This window comes from Dromiciops gliroides, chromosome 4, assembly GCF_019393635.1.
Source record: "Dromiciops gliroides isolate mDroGli1 chromosome 4, mDroGli1.pri, whole genome shotgun sequence".
Lineage (NCBI taxonomy): Eukaryota > Metazoa > Chordata > Mammalia > Microbiotheria > Microbiotheriidae > Dromiciops > Dromiciops gliroides.
Genome location: NC_057864.1, coordinates 264,754,636 through 264,774,587, shown reverse-complemented (window position 1 = coordinate 264,774,587; position 19,952 = coordinate 264,754,636). Strand labels below are relative to the sequence as shown.

Here is a 19,952-nt window from a genome sequence, read left to right as displayed (position 1 = left end):
AAGCCCCCAGAGCTGCCACATGCTTAAAAATACACCCAAACACTGAACATTTCATCAAAACCCTTTGATTCTAGGACCTCCATCTAAATCATCCTAATGGGAAAATTCCTGATTTGCGCCGGTTTATTAATAAGAGGAAGCCTTACTCTTGTTCTTCCATTTGTAACACTCCACATGCCTGGGTCTTTGAGTTTGAAAGAAGCAGGCCTGAACAAAATCCAAAGAACTCACAGTGTCAATACTATATATTTGCTTTATTCCAAAGAACACTTGGATAACACAGCTGTGACTTCATACAGGAAAGAGGAAAAGGTTTTCAATATGTAGAAAGGAACTGACAAAGAAGAAAAGAACTAATCCATTTTTTTAATCCTAAACACAGTAAGCAAATATGCCCCTACATGCTGCCATACTACTGGCAATAGATTATGAGCAAGAAGCTGAAAATATCTTCTATACATTCTTGTGGGTGATACTGATAATCGCATACTACAAGTTGACTGCATTCCCAGTTATCAGATAACACAGCATTTTAAATATCTGCACACAGAAAGAATGGTTGGTTTCCCAGGATATTTCCAGCATTATGAAGACATCAAAGTGCTCAGATGACACAGGAACGAACCATAAATATTTTTTGCTGTGTCCTGGGTGATTGAGGTCAAGACAAACTTGTGTTCATTTCCTTAACTTATTTATTAATTCACTCATTCATTCATTTGTTCATTCACTTTAAAACATCTGTTCTAAATAATGTAAGAAGTGACATACATATTACATGTTGACACCAGTGTTTGAGTCGTGAAGTTTTAGGAGAGAGATAAGCTAAACAATACACAGAACATGCAATATTTTGACATTCAAAAGTAGGAATTACACACCAAGAAATCATTTGAACTTTCCATATACAGGAACTCTCTAAGTTCTCCCCTGATGCCTCATCATAGTATGAATGGCAGGAACCATGGGTTCTCAGAGGCTATGCCAGTGGGGCATAGGAACCAACAGGTATTATCAAGCTGTGAAGCCTTCTGTTATAGAAGCATTATGATAGGTTTCACGTCTGTTATCTGAGGACCAGTCTAAGTTCAGAGAGGCTCATCACAGGAGGGTTGGCCACCAAGTGATGTATTTCTCAACTACACAACTCACAAAGAAGGATTGAGGTTTATATCAGTAGCAGAAGTGCCCACATTGATGAAATCACAGAACTTCTAAATATCAGAGCAGACAAGAGAATAGAAGCTACTGAAAATATCTAATTACAGAAGTTTTGATGACAAGGTATAAAGTATCTGGGCATCAAATACTTTAATTTGTTCTACTTGCTATTTATCTTGCAACCACCAACACTAGGATCATACCCATCAGGGTTTTATGTGGGCATCACCTACTTTCCAACTGTTAGGTTTTATGGATATAGTAAGAATGCATTCTGGGTGTAACATACATCATCAACGACTTCCCATCTATTTAGGTGCTGCCTACAACTATTAGACACAATACAACATAGGTGCTATTACAACCTAGGAGCCAGTGGAAGCCCAACATTTATTTGTGCATACACATGACAACTACTATTATAAAACCTATTGGAGAGACTATTCAATTTCTCATGGAGTATCAAGTTTGAAATTTATCCTAAATAACTCTACAGGCAAATACATAATATCATAGGGTCATCAATAGACTTGGGGTTGGAACGGATCTCAGAAGCCATCTTCTAACCTCGACCCCCAGCCCCAGGTTACAGAAGAGGAAACAGAAGCCTAGGGAAGTTAAATAATTATCCAAAGTTTCCACAGTTAGTGTCAGAGACAGGATTTGAACCCAGGTCTGGAGCCAGCATTCTTTACCTCCAATGAAGATAAATGTGAAATTAAGGAAATAATTCGGAAGTTCTAAGTGTGACATTTGAATACAACAATCAAACCCAATCCAACAATTATTTGTTTCAATCTGTTGGACTTAGAACTAGGACAATTCCCCCGGAAGAAGATATGACCTAGAAGCTCAATACCAACCTCTTGTTAGAGAAGTTAATTTCAACAACAGAAACAAAACAAAAAAATGAAAATAAAACACTAAGAATATACATTTTAAAAAGCATAAAAATTACTCCCTTTTACCTGATCTCATGTTCTTTTAAGAATTGTGGAGTTCAAACATGGGTCTGTTTCATCTGTGTACCAATAATAGCTTATATTTATAAATCACTTTGAAGTTACAGTGTCTTAAAATATGTTTTCCTCATTTGACCCTCACAACATCCCTGTGAGGTAGATAGGGTAAGCATTAAGACCCATATTTGACAAATGAGGAAACTGAGGGTTTAAAAGGTTAAGTATTTTAACCAAGGTCACAGAGCTAGTCAGTGGCAATTAGGCCTCAAACCTTGGAATTCTGGCTTCCATTACACCATGCTCTCTCCAGTAAAATGGCCGCGCCCTCCACTTCCACAACAACGGAGTAGCTACATAAGAACCTGTGGATAGGAAGGGAATTCATTTCTTCAGAGTTGTATCAAATATTCAAAACATTAAAATACTTCAGAGAGAGGAGATCTGGCCTAGAAGAAGATGCGCTCTTGAAGGGACCTGGTCTATCTCTGCCTAGGAAAAATCATGTACATCTCTGTGTGTCTCTGTCTCTGTCTTTTCTCTCTTAATGCTCCAGAACCCACACTCCTTTTGCTGGCCAACTAAGCCATCTGAATGCATTAAAAGAGAGACAGAGACACAGAGAAAGACAGAGAGACCGCACACACATACACATACACACACACATACCCACTCACACACACAGCTATTTGTTTCTAATGGTAGCAGGGAAGGCAGGGGGAGAAAGAAAAAAAATAAATGTACTTGATAATTTTGTTATATATTTAAAAGGAATAGCAAGCCATGCATAGTAGATTTGCAGTTTCATGCACAATCATCTTTTTATTGTACTATGTTATAGAAATTCTTGTTTTATTCCATAATTTATTTATTTATCCATTTATTTTACTTAGGCAATTAGGGTTAAGTGACTTGCCCCGAGTTACACAGCTAGTAAGTGTCAAATGTCTGAGACTGGATTTGAACTCTAGTCCTCCTGACTCCAGGGCTGGTGCTTTATCCACTGTGCCACCTAGCTGCCCCTCCATAAATTTTTTCAAAAGAAAAGGAGTGAAGGTCATTGGAATAAAGGAGGGTAATTCTCCCAGGGTCTCATATCATCAAAATATAAAGTTCTTCCTTAATGAATGTGCCTTCCCTCAATCAATTACACCCACTTTTTACTTTCTATAACTTCTAGTACATCACTGTTTGCTTCTTGTCTCCTTCATTAGACTACAAGCTCCTTGAGAGCAGGGACTGTCTTGCACAGTACCTGGCATGTAATAGATGCTTAATAAATACTTGTTGACTTGTGCTGACCCCTCTAGTCACTACCCCCATGAAATATAAAATGTGCATGGCAGCAATATGCAACTGAATGAGTATTCAGGGTTTAGTATGACATCATGATTCTAACACCTCTGCCTGTGCCAGTGAGGTCTAAGAGAAACAAAAGCCTTCTTTCTCTAAACATTCATAAAGTATCACATTCAACATAATGCTTAAGTTATTCATTAAGAAATTGCAGGCTCGGGCAGCTAGGTGGCACAGTGGATAAAGCACTGGCCTTGGATTCAGGAGGACCTGAGTTCAAATCCGGCCTCAGACACTTGACACTTAAGTAGCTGTGTGACCCTAAGCAAGTCACTTAACCCTCATTGCCCTGCAAAAACAAAACAGAAAGAAAGAAAGAAAGAAAGAAAGAAAGAAAGAAAGAAAGAAAGAAAGAAAGAAAGAAAGAAAGAAAGAAAGAAAGAAAGAAAGAAAGAAAGAAAGAAAGAAATTGCAGGCTCATGCAATTCAGGTTTGGAGCTGGAAAGGACCATGTTGAGAACAGCTAGTCCAACTCCATCTTTTGACAGAGAAAAAAAAAAAACTGAGGAGAAGAGAAATGATTTGGCTAAAGTCACCAAGATATTAAGTAGGAGATTTTTTTATAATGATTCTTGACATCACCAGCACCTATCCTGTAGATGTATAACAGTCACTGGCTCCATCATAATAATAAAAAACTTATTCTCTGTGGCTTAGAGTAAGGAATAAAGAGAAAGGGGATTGGGGCAGCTAGGTGGCGCAGTGCATAGAGCACCGGCCCTGGAGTCAGGAGTACCTGAGTTCAAATCCGGCCTCAGACACTTAACACTTACTAGCTGTGTGACCCTGGGCAAGTCACTTAACCCCAGTTGCCTCACTAAAAAAAAAAGAGAGAGAGAGAGAGAGAGAGAGAGAGAGAGAGAGAGAGAGAGAGAGAGAGAGAAAGGGGATGACAAGTTCTTTAGAGTTTGGAATTTTGTCCTGTGAACTAGGGAGCCTTCTTGGCCAGAAGGAAACCCTCCCATCTCTGTTTCACTCAAACCCTTTTTTACACTGACCTCTGACCCTTTTAATAGGATCCCAGATTGAGAGCTAAAAGGTCCCTTAGAGCTCATGCAGTCCAAGCTATTCCTTTTACAGATAAGGAAACTCAGGACCAGAAAGGTTGAGTGTTCCGAGACCTTTGTTTGGATAAACAGGTAGCATCAGACTCAAAGCAGATTGCTCCAGTTGTCCTTGGTTGTGACAGTCCATCCCACTGTTATCACTCTAAGGTTTCTTAAGGGATGGAGAAGTTTGACCTCTTTTAACAACATCAGAGTAGCATGAAGAACCCTGGATTTATTTGGAGTCGGAAGGCCTAGTTTTGAATCTTGGTTCTGCTATTTAGAACCTGAATGATTCCTCCTCCCCCCCAAAAAAATCATTTCACCTGTCAGCCTTCATATACTCACCTATGAAATGATGATTTGGACTAAATGAACTCCAAGGGCCCTTCAAACTCTAGAACCTATAGTGCTAAATCTTAGGTCTCTTTAGGATGTGTCAATGACTGTCTATGATCATTCTCATTTAGGAAGTTGTTTGTAACTTAAGGTACATTTTCTCAGATAGTCACCTTGTCAGTCATGATAATTTCTTCAAAACGAACTTGAAGTGCTCTTTTTCTTTTTTTTTTCCAGGGCAATGAGGGTTAAATGACTTGCTCAGGGTCACACAGCTAGTAAGTGTCAAGTGTCTGAGACTGAATTTTGAACTTAGGTCCTCCTGAATCCACGGCCGGTACTTTATCCATTGCACCACCTCGCTGCCCCCACAGTGCTCTTTTACTTCATCATATTTGAACATTTTCTAGTATGTGCATCTGTGTGGGCTTTTTTGTGGGGAGGAGTCTAGCCAGTTTAGGGAACTTTTAGGACTAAGAAACTCCCTTCACTGATGTTGATTGACATGTCATTTGCACCATAAAGTCCTAGAAAGCTGCTTGGGCCACTAAAAAGGTAAAAGATTTGCCCATGTTCACAGAACTATTAATCAAAGGCAATAGTTAAAACCCAAGTCTTCTTGACAAGGCCAGTTCTCTCTGCACTGCTCTGTGCTGCCTCTTAAAAAATGAAAATTAGCAAATTAACTAAATGGGTAAGTAGGGTGGTAAAAAGACCACTAAGGTGAGAACAGAGAGAGCTTTGTTCTAGTCCTGAGTTTGCTACTCATGTGATCCCAGGAAAGGCACTTCATTCCTTTGGGCCTGGGGTTTTTTTTCCATCTTTAAAACGAAGGGTTGGATTAAATGTTCTGTATAATATCTTATAGCTGTAAAGTTTTATTCCAGATAACTTTATCTAAAAGTGCAGCAGCTGCCCTAAAGGACAGCTATAGAATATGCCAGGACCATCAACTTGAAATAACATTGTTATCTGTGCCTTCTAACTTGTCTTTGGATCACCTCTTGAACCACAATAATAGGATATTTTTCCCATCTAGAATTTCCTCTCTCTTCTTAGGTTTTCCAACTGTGGATCATTCTTTCCTATTCTTTAGAGATTACCTGTCTCTAAAAAGAAACATTATTTCATGGGAGAGTTGGTCATCTTCCCTTGTAGATAATAGGAAAACAGACCTATATGAAGATAAATTTAGCTGGTCAATATCCATTCTGGGGATTTTTAAAAGGAGGAAACATTTTGTGAAGAACTTAATGAGATTCCCTAAATTAAGTCCATATGCATTTTCATATTTGGGAACTTCAGTGAGAAAGTGGGCACAGGCGAAAGTGGTAAAAACTATGTTGGAAAAAATATGGTTCATAATCAAGATATGAGAGACTGAAAGCTGATCAATTTCACAGAATCACAAAATCATGGAACTCTAGAGTTTTAAAGAACCTCGGTGGACACCTGGTCCAGCCCACACTTGTTGGGAAAAAAAAGGGCCTTTGACAAGGTACTTGATAAATGATCATCCAGACTGTGGTTGAAGACCCATTCTGTTCTTGGAGAAATGTAATTGTTAGGAATTTTTTGTATCCTTTCATCAAGCTTTATCTGTGAGATTAAATAGAACAAGCCAAATTTATTTTCCATGTGACAGCTTTTCACAACCTGGAAGATACCTATGATGTCCAGAGGCAGCTAGATGGCACAGTGGATAGAATGCTGAATTTGTAATGAGGAAGACCTACTTCAAATCTGGTCTCAGACACTTCCTAGTTGTGTGACCTTGGACATGTCATTCAATCTCTATCTGCTTTAGTTTCTTCATCTGAAAAATGAGGATAATGATAGTACCTGTCCCTCAGGGCTATTGAGAGGATTAAATGAGATAATATTTGTAAAGTGTTCTGCAGACTGAAAAGTGCTCCATAAGTTCTAGCTATTCGTTTTAGGTACCTATGTCTTCTCATCCCCAAACTAAACATACCCAGTTCTTGCAGCTGATCTCAAATGGCATTAACATAAAGTCCCTCGCCATCCCAGGTACTCTTCTCTGGACATTATGAATACTTTCTTGAGGAAATGAGTCAGAATGTGGCAAGTGCCAAACAACATAGTAAAAAGATGAAACTGACATCATCTGAAGGGAGGGGAAGTGGCTGGTTATAAAGAGTTGCTTTCATAAGTCATCTGTACACAGCATGATATAAAGAAAACGAGTTCTGAATTCAGAGTCAGAGAAGCTAGGTCTAAGACTACATATCTTCTACATATCTATGTCACAGACTACATATCTTCTAATATTATGTGTCTCCTGCACAAGGCTTACAGATTATTAAGGAACTGGACATAGAATCAAGGAGTAGGAGGAAATTGGATTACACTGAAGAACTTGGCTCAGACTTTCAAATGATCCCAAACTACTTTCTGCAACAAAAATTCATCTCTTTGATAAAAGAATTCTCCCATGAATGTTGTATAGCTATAAATAATTGAATACAATGATCTCAGAAAAACTAAAGTTACAGACTACTCAAAGATTTTTTTAAAATATGCACAATGGGAGATATTAGTAATTACATGGCACCAATAACAATTTGCATATAAAATAAAGCAGAAGATATTGTCAAGGACATATGTGACAATAAAGGGAGGTAGACAAGTCATGTCATGAAAATGAGAGATAAATGACATGCAAACCCAAATGGTGTTTGGTACCCTTAAGTTATTAAAAAGTGAAAGAAGACCTCCAAAACATTGGGTAGATTTTCTTTGGAATATTAATGGGAAAACACAGACAAGAATTATATCTAATAAGAAGTTATGGAGGACTTGAAATTTGTTTAGGTTAAAGAAAAGTCCCCACTCAAAAGAAAATGTATATCTTTGAATGGATTGTTTTAAATATATTGTGTATCTCTCCTAATTGAGGCATTTATTGCTGAGGCAATTCTAATTTCTGACACCATTTCCAAATATTTCTTTGTAAGCTTCCCCTCAGTCACTTGTGGGTTCTATATAATTTATCACATCCTTATATTTCCCTTTTCCTCACCAAGATTGTTTTGTTGACCATTAGCAATGTTCCAGGTTCAATTCAACTCAATCCAATTCAACAAACATTTATTAAGCACATCATTATACAGATGCTCCCTACGTCACAGAAGTGGGAACAATATCTACTCGAAGAACCCATCATTTAAACTGGTGATGAATTAAACAATAACCTTTCTTGTCTCCCTCCAGTAATGGAGCAGGACTCTGGCTGTCATTAGGTTTCTTTATATCTATGGACAGGTCACCAAACTTCTCTGAATCACAGTGTCTCCAGCAGTGAAACATAGATGAGTCTTATTACCATGAGAGTGCTTAGAAAATTAGTAGATTTGAAGTTTTGTGTAAAGCAGAGTTCCTTGGGAACCTAGAAGGGACATTGCTGTTGTTTGTTGTTGGGTTTTTTGTGGGTTTTTTGTTGTTGTTGCTGCTGCTGCTTCTGTTGTTATTATTTAACACCAATCATAGCATAAGAAAACCAGAAGATGAGCAATTGCCCCTTTGGACACCTCCACTACAGCAGTATGTGCTATTTCTCCCTCAGAAATTGAAATCGCCCACATAGGTAGCAGTGCTGAAAATTATTTGATTCTCTTATCTTAGCATCACTGCACTCTGATATTTAGTTGGTATTTAGTGTGCATCCCACCATTTCCCCTTTGGTTTTTCCTGAGGCTCATTGCTCTTTGAATGGCTCTCCCTCTACTCATCTGTGTATTGTTTATTCTCCTCCCTAGATAGGCTCTTGGCTTCTCCTCCACAGAGCAGTGTCTCATCTCCTTGGATCTCATCGACCAATCAAATATTTCCAGGTTCACGCTGGCTGCATTTCTCTTCTAGTCCAATGTCATCCAAAAATAAAATAAAATAAAATATTAAATACCTACTATGCTTAAGGTTCTGTTCCTGGGACTTGGAGATTTAGAATTAATGAATCCTCTTCACTTTGCAAAGAGGAAAACTTGACCTTTACAGAAGTAAGGTGATTTGTCCAATGTGATATAGGGAGCAAATAGCAGAATCAGGCTTTGAACTCAGGCCCCTGGATTCCAAACCAGTTCTTTTACAACTATTCCTAGATTATAATAACATCTCCCATTTTGATGAGGCCTGCTCACTGGATCATGTGGCTTGAAACATAAACCTAACTTTAATATAATAATAAGCAAAGTAAATAATGATATCAACGCACCACACTCTTCATCTCTTAAATTCTAATTGTCACTATGACATTTTCCTAGTCAACTACAATTTATATTAACTCAAGTCCTTATTAGTTAGCCCAGACATTGACTACAACCTATTGAAATACCCCCTCTAATTACCATATGTGGAAGAAGGCTATTAAATGTGTTTTCCTTGACCTATTTTAATGGAGTGGTTTTGTTTGTTGTTGGAGACCACCCATCCAAATATTCACTTCTCATTTATTCTGGAGATCTAGCTAGAAAAAACATTCAACAAAAGTGACTCGTATTTTAGTTGGCCATGCTAAATCTTAAGCAATAGTAACATTTGAATTTTGGTTATTGGGCCTGCTTGTTATTCTTTATTCATGACATTCTATGTTTATACACATGATAAATGTTCTCTCTGCCTCCCTTCTTGATTCTGACATCTCCTAGCTTTATTTAAGGCTCAGCTCAATTGCTATCTCTGACATAAGGCCTTCCCAGATCTCTCTGTACTAAGCCCTCCTTACTCATAGCATTCTACATTTATCTCACAATTTTTAGGGGTGGGACTATGAGGAATAAGTGACTTGCCCAAGGTCACACAGCTAGTAAGTGTCAAGTGTCTGAGGTCAGATTTTAACTCAGGTCCTCCTGAATCCAGTGCCAGTGCTTTATCCACTTTGCCACCTAGCTGTCCCCTATTGCATAAATTTTTAAAAATTTAGTTGTCTGTGCACAGTAGTTCCCAACCCCACCTCTAGTATATTATAAGCTCTTTGAAGGTAGAGACCATTTTGCTTTTGTCTTTGTATTTCCAATGGCCATGAGAGGCAATACAGCGTAGTAAATAATGAGCTGGCCTTAAAATCAGGAAGACCTGGGTTCATGTCCCACCACCTATGAAAAATAGTGGCTGTGTGACTCTGGACAAGTCTCCTGATATCTCAGTGATCTAAACCAGGGCTTCTTAAACATTTTTCACTCATGACCCCTTTCACCAGAGAAATTTTTACATATCCCTGGGTATATAGGTAAAATAAATAGGTATACATAATCTTTTTACTGTTGGCAAATTTTTCATGTCCTCCACATTCAATTACTCAGCCCCATATGGGGTCACAACCCACAGTTTAAGAAGCTTTGATCTAAACACTTCTCTAAGGCTATAAATTGCAGAGAAGTTGCTGACCTACATTGGCAAGATGGATTTTCCTCGCTAAGGTATTCCCTAAGCCAATGAAATCACAAATCTAGTCCCTACTCACTACTGCATTGCAAATAATAGCCACTTAACAGGTGTTTGTTGAATCAATCAATCACTGGGTGTGAATCTGCTGTCTCTGAGAACTATTCAAGGCATACTGAAAGCAGCAAATCCACAGGAATCAACTTCTTTGTTGGCCCCTTGTTCCTTCACTGTTTTCACTTAGTTTTGGAAAAGTCCTGTGTTTGTGAACCTGAGACCTCTGAATTTGCCTCTTTTTGTCTCTGTGTGAACAACCAAGCTTGCCATAGTTTTACATTAAGTATTTTTTGCCTTCATCAGCGAAGGCTTTGTGCTACTTATTTGTATATAAGCTTGGGCAAGTCATTTCTTCTAAGATCCTTCTCTAAGCCTGTTTCCTCATCTGTAAAATGAGGGTCTTGGCCTAGGTGAAGCTTATGTTCCCTTTCACATCTAAATTTATGATTGTATGCTACTGTGACAAGATTCCTTAATAGGTGTGAAAATACAGCTTTACACTCAGGCAAGTGTACTTCATGTGTTGCCTAGATTTAACTAATTTTCTGTAACTCAAATGTTCCTTGAAGAAAAAAGGCATTGAGCAGAATGATGCAGACAGGCAGCCCTCAGACCTCTTACACTGATGCCTAATCTGACTTTTAATTCAGGCAGCTCCAAATATTTCCCTCTTTCCCCCAGGAGCTGGGTTGGTCCCAGGATGACAAAAGTGAGTGCAGGGTTTCATCTAAAGGTTTCCAGACCATAGAGTTAAAGGAATGAAGGAGTGGGGAAATTGAGAGGACAGTGGCATTCCTTGGTCTGAATAATCGAGAGACAATCAGGTTAGTTCCATTTTTCTCTTGACTTCCTCTTTCTTCCTCTCTACAGTATTTCCCAGATACATTTGAGAGTACTCAAATGTCAGTCCCAGAAATGACTCAGCCTCCTTCTGGTCTTTTGTCTGAAGATAAAGATAGCTAGATGGCAAAGTGGACAGAGCACCAGACCTGGAGTCAGGAAGACTATTCTTGAGTTCAAATCCATCCTCAGACACCTACTAGTTGTGTGACCCTGGTCAAGTTTGCCTCTGTTTCATATATAAAATGAACTGGAGAATATGGTAAACTGCTCTAGTATCTTTGCCAAGAAAACCCTTAAATGGGGTCACAAAGAGTTAGATACAACTGAAAGGATGAAACAACAACAAATATTATTAGGCTGCCTATCCCAAAGTTGTTGCCCCACTTTCTTTCTCCTTCCCTCCTATGTTCATATTGTCCTAGACTCAGCAAGAGTCTAAAGGAATCTAAGTCACAAACCATGGTGTGTTTGAGTGTAACACTAATGTCAACTCCTAAGCCACATGTACCATGGACTTGAATCCTGGCATCGTCAAGAGTTAGCTCTATGGTCACAGGTAAGTCATTTCATTTCTCTGGGTCTCAGTTTCTTTGACTGTCAAAAGGACACAATAATACTTTCTAGGCAGATGGGAGCAGAAGAATTTAGAGCTAGATGAAACCATAGACATCATGTAGTCCAACCCTCTCCTTTCTTCAGAAATTAACAATTGAAATTTCTACAATACTTTAAAGTATGTGAAAATATTCTCTTACCAAGTGCTATGAGATAGGTGGTCTAAGCACTGTTATCTCTATTTTACAGAAAAGGTAAATGAAGTGAAGTGACTTGCCGGGAGATACAACAGTTCACAAATGGCAGAGCCAAGAATTTAATTCAGGGCTTCTGACTCTAAATTTAGTATTCTTTCCATTGTTCCACATTGTGTAGTACAATGGAAAGAGGTCCTGGGTCAAATCCTGCCTCAAATACTTACTACCTCTAAGACCTTGAGCAAGTCATTCAACTTGGGGGCCTCACTTCCTTATCTAGTATAATGAGTAGAATAGACTAGATGACATTTGAGGTCTCATCTAAGTCTGTGATACTGTGATTTATTCTCCAGGTAACAGATGTGAAAGGATTTTGAAAAACAAAAACACACACATATATGTGTGTATACATATATATACATACATATATAATTGGATACTTGGTATTATTCATATATATGTGTGTGTGTATGTGTATACATTTATGTGTGTATATATTGATAAATAAGTAGGGTGGGTTGGTAAGTAGATATATAAATAAATAGATTCAGATACATAGATCCAGATAGATGAGTGTATTATATATAGTAAAACTTTGTATTTTTCCATGGCTTAGAACTGTGCTTCCTTCCTACACCATGAGAAAGCATTAGTAAGTTAGAGTCACTACTCAATGTTAGACTCAGCAAAAATAACTATATGTAAAAATCCTGAACCAATAACTGTGAACTCAAAATCCAGTGCTCTTTCTAATAGAACATATAATCCTGGGCATGGGGGCGGGGGGGGGGGACACAGAAATGAGAATAATGAAAAACCTACTAAGATTTATACATACTTATTTCAATACTTAAATGGATCTCTCATCTCATCAATCCACATACTCCCTCCAGTGGCATACATACATCAATACCCACACACCTATGTCTTTCAGTTTGTGAATTTTTTCTATGGACAAAATTAGACTCTGCTTATGTCACTGATCTAGGGATGAAGTTCTCAGTATACAAAAAGAATATAGTCTATTCTCAACTAGTTCATCAATAGATGAGGAAACTAGGACATAGAATGACAAGTATTTGTGATGACTGAGGAAAGAGGAAAGCTAGAACATGACATGGACACAAATTAAATAAACTTTATGACTTCCTAACTCTTCTCGCACTACACCTTTCTAATAAAGGTACTAATGGGATACTATTTGACAGTTGGATTTTCATCTCCTTTCCCTTATAACCCCTCTGGAAGTGCTAATGAGCAGTGGAATGACCCAGAGGTGGGTAGGACCATAGGATAGTAAATCTAGGGCTAGAAGAGACATCAGAAGCCATCTAGTTCAACCACTTCATTTTACAGATGAGAATACTGAAGCACAAGAAGGTTATCTTGTCCAAGGGTCCTTTGAAAATAGAGAGTAGATTGAAATCAAGCATTCAGTTGATTACCAGTCATGATCCCATGGTACATACTTGAAGGATTGCAACACATTCTTCTATTTGGCTGATACTGTCCTGTGGGAGTTCCAAAGTTTCTAGATGCCAGGAAATCTAGAGAGACTAGAAGTCCTATTGGTCTGTAACTCATTTCATATGCTCAAGTGCCCAATTCGTTACATGAAAAGTATTCTCTCTATTGATTAAAGGAAATCACGAGGCACCTATCACTTTGGGCTTTCTAGACCAATACCTCCTAACTGCTATTTTGTTCTCCACTGTCGTTATTTTAAACATATCTCATTATTTTTAATCATGTCCAATTAAAGGCACTTATACATTCATATCATGTATTTAATAGTTGAGACTTACTTCGGGCGCATTAATAAAATGCTGTTATCACTTATTTAACCTTTAGAAAGTTCGCAGATCTCTAACTTTGCCTGCCTCTAAGATTTGCGTTCATGCATTAGTCATTTCCCAACTGGACCATTTTAAGAGCCTCTTGGCAAGCCTATCTCATTCATCTATTATGTGTTTACAATCTATTCAAAATTTACAGGCTACTTGGGTTTTTTCCATCCTCTGAAGATTCTGTTTCACTCCTCAATTCTGCCAGTCTCATTGACTTTACTCTTCACCTGAGAATAACTTTTGAAACGTTCCTAAGGTTACTTCTCCTTTGTTTCTCCTGCAGGGCAAAAGTAAGCACTGATAGACAACACAGGAGGCAGTGTGGTATGCTGGAAAGACCACCTAGCCAAGGATTCTGGAAATCTTGATTTTAGTCTCAATTTGACCACTGCCTAAGTTGAGTCACTTCTTTATCTGGACCTTGGCTCCTTTGCCTGTAAAATGAGGAGGTTGGATTGGGTAATCTTAAAGAGTCCTTCCTCTCTAATACTTGATGTTGGGGGCAGAGAGAATCCTTGTAAGTCAAAGATTCCAGTTAATGAATACTTAATTCAAATTGCTCTAGTCAATGTCCTGCTTAGCCTTATAAAACCTCTAAGTGAATTAATTCCCTGGAGACAGAGGGTTTCAAAGAGTGGGAACAAAGAAACTTCATTTCCAATAATCAGGCAATTTCTACTGAGTTGAGATCAATGTGATTTACACTTAAAGAGAAATGTGAATTTGTCTTACCAGAAAGCCTAATTTTCTGCCCCTTCCTTAACCAGCCAGCTCAGTGAAATAGAAAAACTAATTTGGACTTGAAGTCAGAAGAATCGGTGTACAGGACCTTTCTCCAACAATTTGTTAATTGACTATGGGCAAGTCAACTTGCCCATGAGCTTCAGTTTCTGCATCTGTAGAATGGAGTTCATAGTTCTTTTTTTTGTATGGGGGAGGGCAATGAGGGCTAAGTGACTTGCCCAGGGTCACACAGCTAGTAAGTGTCAAGTGTCTGAGGCTGGATTTGAACTCAGATCCTCCTAAATCCAGGGCCAGTGCTTTATCCACTTTGCCACCTAGCTGCCCCCAGAGTTTATAATTCTTATGCTGCCTACCTTTCTATGTTGTAATAAAGAAAGTGTTTTTATACCTTAAAGTGCTATAAAAATATTAACTTTTTAATTTTTTATAAATTTTAAAATACCTTCTCTGGGTACAGAAGCATTAATCCCATCCACAATATCTGCTTCTCCACTGGCTAATAATAATAATGAAGCTAGCATTTCTATAGCACTTTAAGGTTGACAAAGCATTTTGCTTATATGATCTCATTTGATCTTCACAAAAATCTTTTGAGGTAGGAGCTATTGGTTTTCCTATTTTGCAGATGAACAAACTGAAACAAAAAGAAGTGGCTTGCCCACCTATTGAGAGGCTGAAGTACAATTTGAATTCAGTTCTTCCTGATGCCAAGTTCAGTTCTTTATTCAGTGCACCACTTAGTTGCCCTAATATAATTATATTCCTGATCAGGGGCAGCTAGGTGGCACAGTGGATAAAACACTGGCCCTGGAGTCAGGAGTACCTGAGTTCAAATCCAGCCTCAGACACTTAACACTTACTAGCTGGGTGACCCTGGGCAAGTCACTTAACCCCAATTGCCTCACTAAAAAAAAAAATAATAATTATCATATTCCTGATCTACCATCAATAGTACTATATTTCACTTTGAGGTTATGTCATGTTCTCCCAACCTACTCACCTTTAATTTGGTTCCAGGTCTTTCCTACAAAAAATTCAGTTCTCTTTCCATCAAACCATGAATTTAATTCAAGTCAATTCACCAAATGTTTTTAAGAACTTATTGAAATATAGTAAAACTCACAGTTGCCAGGGCTTATCTTAATTTTCATAGAACCATAGATATTTATAGAATTTTAGAACTGGAGACTTGGAAGGAACTTAAAAACTCATCTAAACTAATCCCCTCTTCTTGCAAAAGAAAACTAAGATGAAATCATCCAGGATTCAAAGCTGGAGGGTACCATAGAAGTCCAATTAGTCCAAACCTTTCATTTTACAGATGAGGGAACTGAGGTTCAGGGAAGTAGAATACTTTGTGTAAGGTCACACAGCTAATTCTTATCAACGAATGCTTGCTAACTTATTAGCAGAACCGGGAATGAATGAATAAATGAATGATAAAACATTTATTAAGTATTTTCTATGTTCTGGGAAAGGTAGTAAGCACTGTAGATACAAATACAGATCCAAACATCCATTCCCTTATGAGCCTTCATTATATGAGGGAAGATGACGCATGTTTTGGAAGTGACATGAGTCTGGTTCTAGCAAAAAAAAAAAAAAAAAAAGGTGAAAGCTCAGAGCCCAGGTTCCCAGAGACAGAGCAGTATACAAGGTTCTGGTTTGGAAATGTCAGGAAAACCTCCTGACCTGAAGTCCAGGACCTTTTGCACTAATCCTCTAGTGCCTCTAAATGACATGTGCAGTAACATTTCTCTTAAGTGTTTGTCAAGTTCTGAAACAGCTAGGAGGCAGGTATGGGAGTGCCCATGTTGGGGTGATAGCATCCATTTTCTCTAATTTGATTTGGATCTTTTTTCACTTGAAAATTTATTAAATAAGCTGCCTATCAGCTCTACTTGGTCTCTTACAGGCGAGAGGCATTAAGTTTTAAAATGCTGGAATTAGGAAGAGCTGTCATGGCCAGCCAGTCCAACCTCCTCATTTTACATATAAGGCATTTGAGGCTAAGAAATTCATGGGGACTAGGTCCAGGTTACATAGCTGTCAAATGACTAGATGTAATGAAATATGACCAGAACCCAAGGCTGATTTTTGATCTAACCTTTTTCTATTGTTCCACACTTTCTCTATTGGGAAATTAACAACATGATCTTATCAAAGTCAATATTCACCTATGCGAAACAAATGTGGATAGGCTCCCTATCTTGGGATGACATTGAGATGTTCTTAACATGTATCCTACCATCCCATGTTAAGTAGCAGCCAAAAAATATTACTTATGCGTAGTCTAGTGATAGAAATTATGCAAAGTAAATTAAAGTGCTGTCCTCTAAGAGATTTAATTGGAGGCAGACAAAATGGATGCACCCCCAAGATAGAAAGAAAATTCTAGAACAAAAAATCATATGTTAAATGCATAAATTAAATAATGAAGCACCTGGAGGTGGTCCTGCCTAAAATGAATGGACAGGTAAGGTTTCATTTGGCTATTTGGTTCAAATTCCCCCCTCACCCCAACCCTCACCTCCTCTTCCATTGCTGTGAATCTTTACCATGGCCCATAGCCTTCAGGAAAGGGGGAACAATAGAATGAAAGGATCTTTCTAATATGTACCTTAACTGCACTTTATAACTATAAAGAGACATTTAAATATAAGCTATCGCTAATAAAGTTGAAAGAATGGTCTCCAGTCCCTAATTCAATGCTCTACACTTTTTTGTCCAGACTTGTGATTTCATTGAGGCATGGACACCCTAGTGTCAAAGTTCTTTTCACTTGGACAGGTCAGCAACTCACCTTTCCCTTATAGTTTTAGGATTAAACCAGGGCACTGAGAGGTTAAGCCATTTGCCAAAGGTCACACAATTAGTACATAGGTACAACCTGAACCCAGGTTTTCCTGTCTCCACGTTTGGCCCTGTATCTTTTAAAAGCATGTTGCTTTGGCTTTTGCATGCAGTAGGTGCTTATAAATTTTCAACAAATTCTATTGGATTTAGAGACCATCTAATCATTGAATGTCAGAGCTGGAAAGGACCCTGGAGATGACCCAGAACAATGTCTCTCATTTTGCAGGTGAACAAGATAAGGCCCAAACAATTTCAATAACTTGTCCAAGATAAATACTACTTCCTGACTGGGAATTGAGTATGAAAGAAGTCCAGGTTTCATCCCATTTATTGCAGTTCTTCTGGGATCCTAGATATTGTCTATGAATGTCTTATTCTGAATGCAAGATTTCCATTTTTAACAATGTAGAAGAATATAATTTTACTAAAACTAAATTAAATTAGTCCCCCAAACTCATAAACTGATGGCACTAAGAAACTAATTAGCCTGCCTCATTTTCTAGACTACCCAAAGTAACTACCGGAAAACCCTTCACCTAAAGCAGACATAACCCAATCATGAATCATTGAATAGTATAGATTTTTTCACATACTTTATATATGCCTCCATGACCCTACTGATTGATGGAGCTCCCTAATGACTCTTTGGATGAAATAGACTTATTCAATAAACACGATAGTAGCCATCCATGTGACCCTAGAAATTTACCACCCTCATGACACCTGTTCCACATTATCCTCATGCATTCTGGCCTGGACAGCTCTTTAACCAAAACATGTATGTATTATTGTGCTTATTTCTTGGCACCATATCTTAAAGAGGTACATTGAAAAATTGAAGTTTGTCCAGCTGGAAGATGACCAAGATGGTGATGGGAGGAACTTGTGCCAAGTCACAGTGAAATGGCCAAAGAAGTTGCAAATGTTTATCTGAGAAAAAAAGACCAACATTTGAAGGAATGTCATGTGGAAGAAGGAGTAAAAATAGTTTGATCCCAGAGGTCAGGACTAAAAGAAAATTATAGGCAGGAAGATTTTAGTTAGATATAAAGAACAACATTCTAAAAGTGGAATAGGCTGCTTTGAAATGGAATGATAATGACAGCCTACATTTCTCCAAAGCTGCAATATTTATAAACTTTTTTAAAATAGCCCTGGGCAGTAAGTTGCCTTCATAAAATGATCCAGAGCCAGAAGAACCCCCAGAGGCCATTAAGTGCAGCCCCTTATCTTACAGAGGAGGAAACTGAGGTCCAGGGAGTTGAATACCTTGCCTCAAGTCACACAAGTAGCCAAAAACAGAATATGAATCATCTAATTCCTAAGAGCTATAGCTCTTTCTAGTAGACCATTCCTTGAATCAATTTCACCAATCAGAATCTTGAGGGTCAAAGATGTAAAGTGACTGCCCAATACCGGAAATGCTATAGGGGGTCTTGAACACAGGCCTTCTCTCTTTAAGTCCTATATTCCCTCTACTACACCACACAACCTCCTACAATTGTTCATCCCTGGAGGTTTTCAAACAGAGGCTTATTGATTGCCTGACAAAAGGATGATGTCAAAGGGCTCCATTTTTCAGGTAACATGAAGTTGGATTCAATGACCTCTGAGGTTCTGGGAGATTCCTGACTCTGGGATTCTGTGTAGTAAATTGTGATTTTCTCAACCATTTAGTCACTGTATGATAATAGGTATCTAACAAAATTCAATATCGCAATTGATTTTTATTATTAATGGGAAAAAGGAAAAACAAGAGGAAGGTAATAAGTATTTACATAGTACCTGCTATGTGCCAAGCACTGTGCTAAGAGCTTTGCAGATATTATCTCATTTGATCATTTGATGCAAATGCTACAAAATCTTGCTTGCCTTTTGAGGCTCTATGAAGTCAAAAAGCAAGATTTGCTTCATTGAGCTGGACAGGGTGGCTCTTTTGAGGGAGCCTCATATCTTCCTCAATAATTTCAGTGAGATCACAATTTAATTCATACCTGTTTTATTCTTCATAATAAATATCTCTTGCTTGAAAGTTTCACAAAGTTGACTGTTCCATTATTGGAGAATATTTGGATATATCCTATCAAAACAAACCCGTATCACTTTGGAAATGTTTTTTGGTCTGTTGATTTTGTCATTTGAGGGTCATAGACAAAAAGTTGAGAGGAACCTCAGAAGCCATCTAGTCCAACCGTATCATTTTATAGATGAGGAAAATAAGGCCAAAAGAAGTTAAGTGACTTGTCCAAGGTCATACAGGTTATAAGAAATAGGATCTGAACCAACCCAGGTTCTTTAACTTTATATTTTCTTTTCCTACAGAGAAAAGCTCTTTTTGGTATTTGACTAACCTAGGGATAAGATTCTTTTTTTTTTTTTTTTAGTGAGGCAATTGGGGTTAAGTGACTTGCCCAGGGTCACACAGCTAGTAAGTGTTAAGTGTCTGAGGTCAGATTTGAACTCAGGTCCTCCTGACTCCAGGGCCAGTGCTCTATCCACTGCGCCACCTAGCTGCCCTGGGATAAGATTCTAAAATAAGCTTTGACCAAACCAAACTTCCTCATAGAATAAGAACTTCTGAAATTACCA

The 19,952-nt window shown here is 38.1% G+C and overlaps 1 protein-coding gene across 1 annotated transcript in view; it reads right to left on the bottom strand.

Annotated features, from left to right (window-relative positions):
• Positions 1-294: 294 nt before the first annotated feature.
• Positions 295-19,952, bottom strand: part of OPN5 (opsin 5) — a 65,167-nt gene continuing 45,509 nt past the window's right edge. The window contains exon 7 of the mRNA XM_043962585.1: positions 295-2,485. Coding sequence (XP_043818520.1) covers positions 2,474-2,485 — 12 coding nt within the window. The 3' untranslated portion in view covers positions 295-2,473. The remainder of the gene's footprint in view (positions 2,486-19,952) is intronic.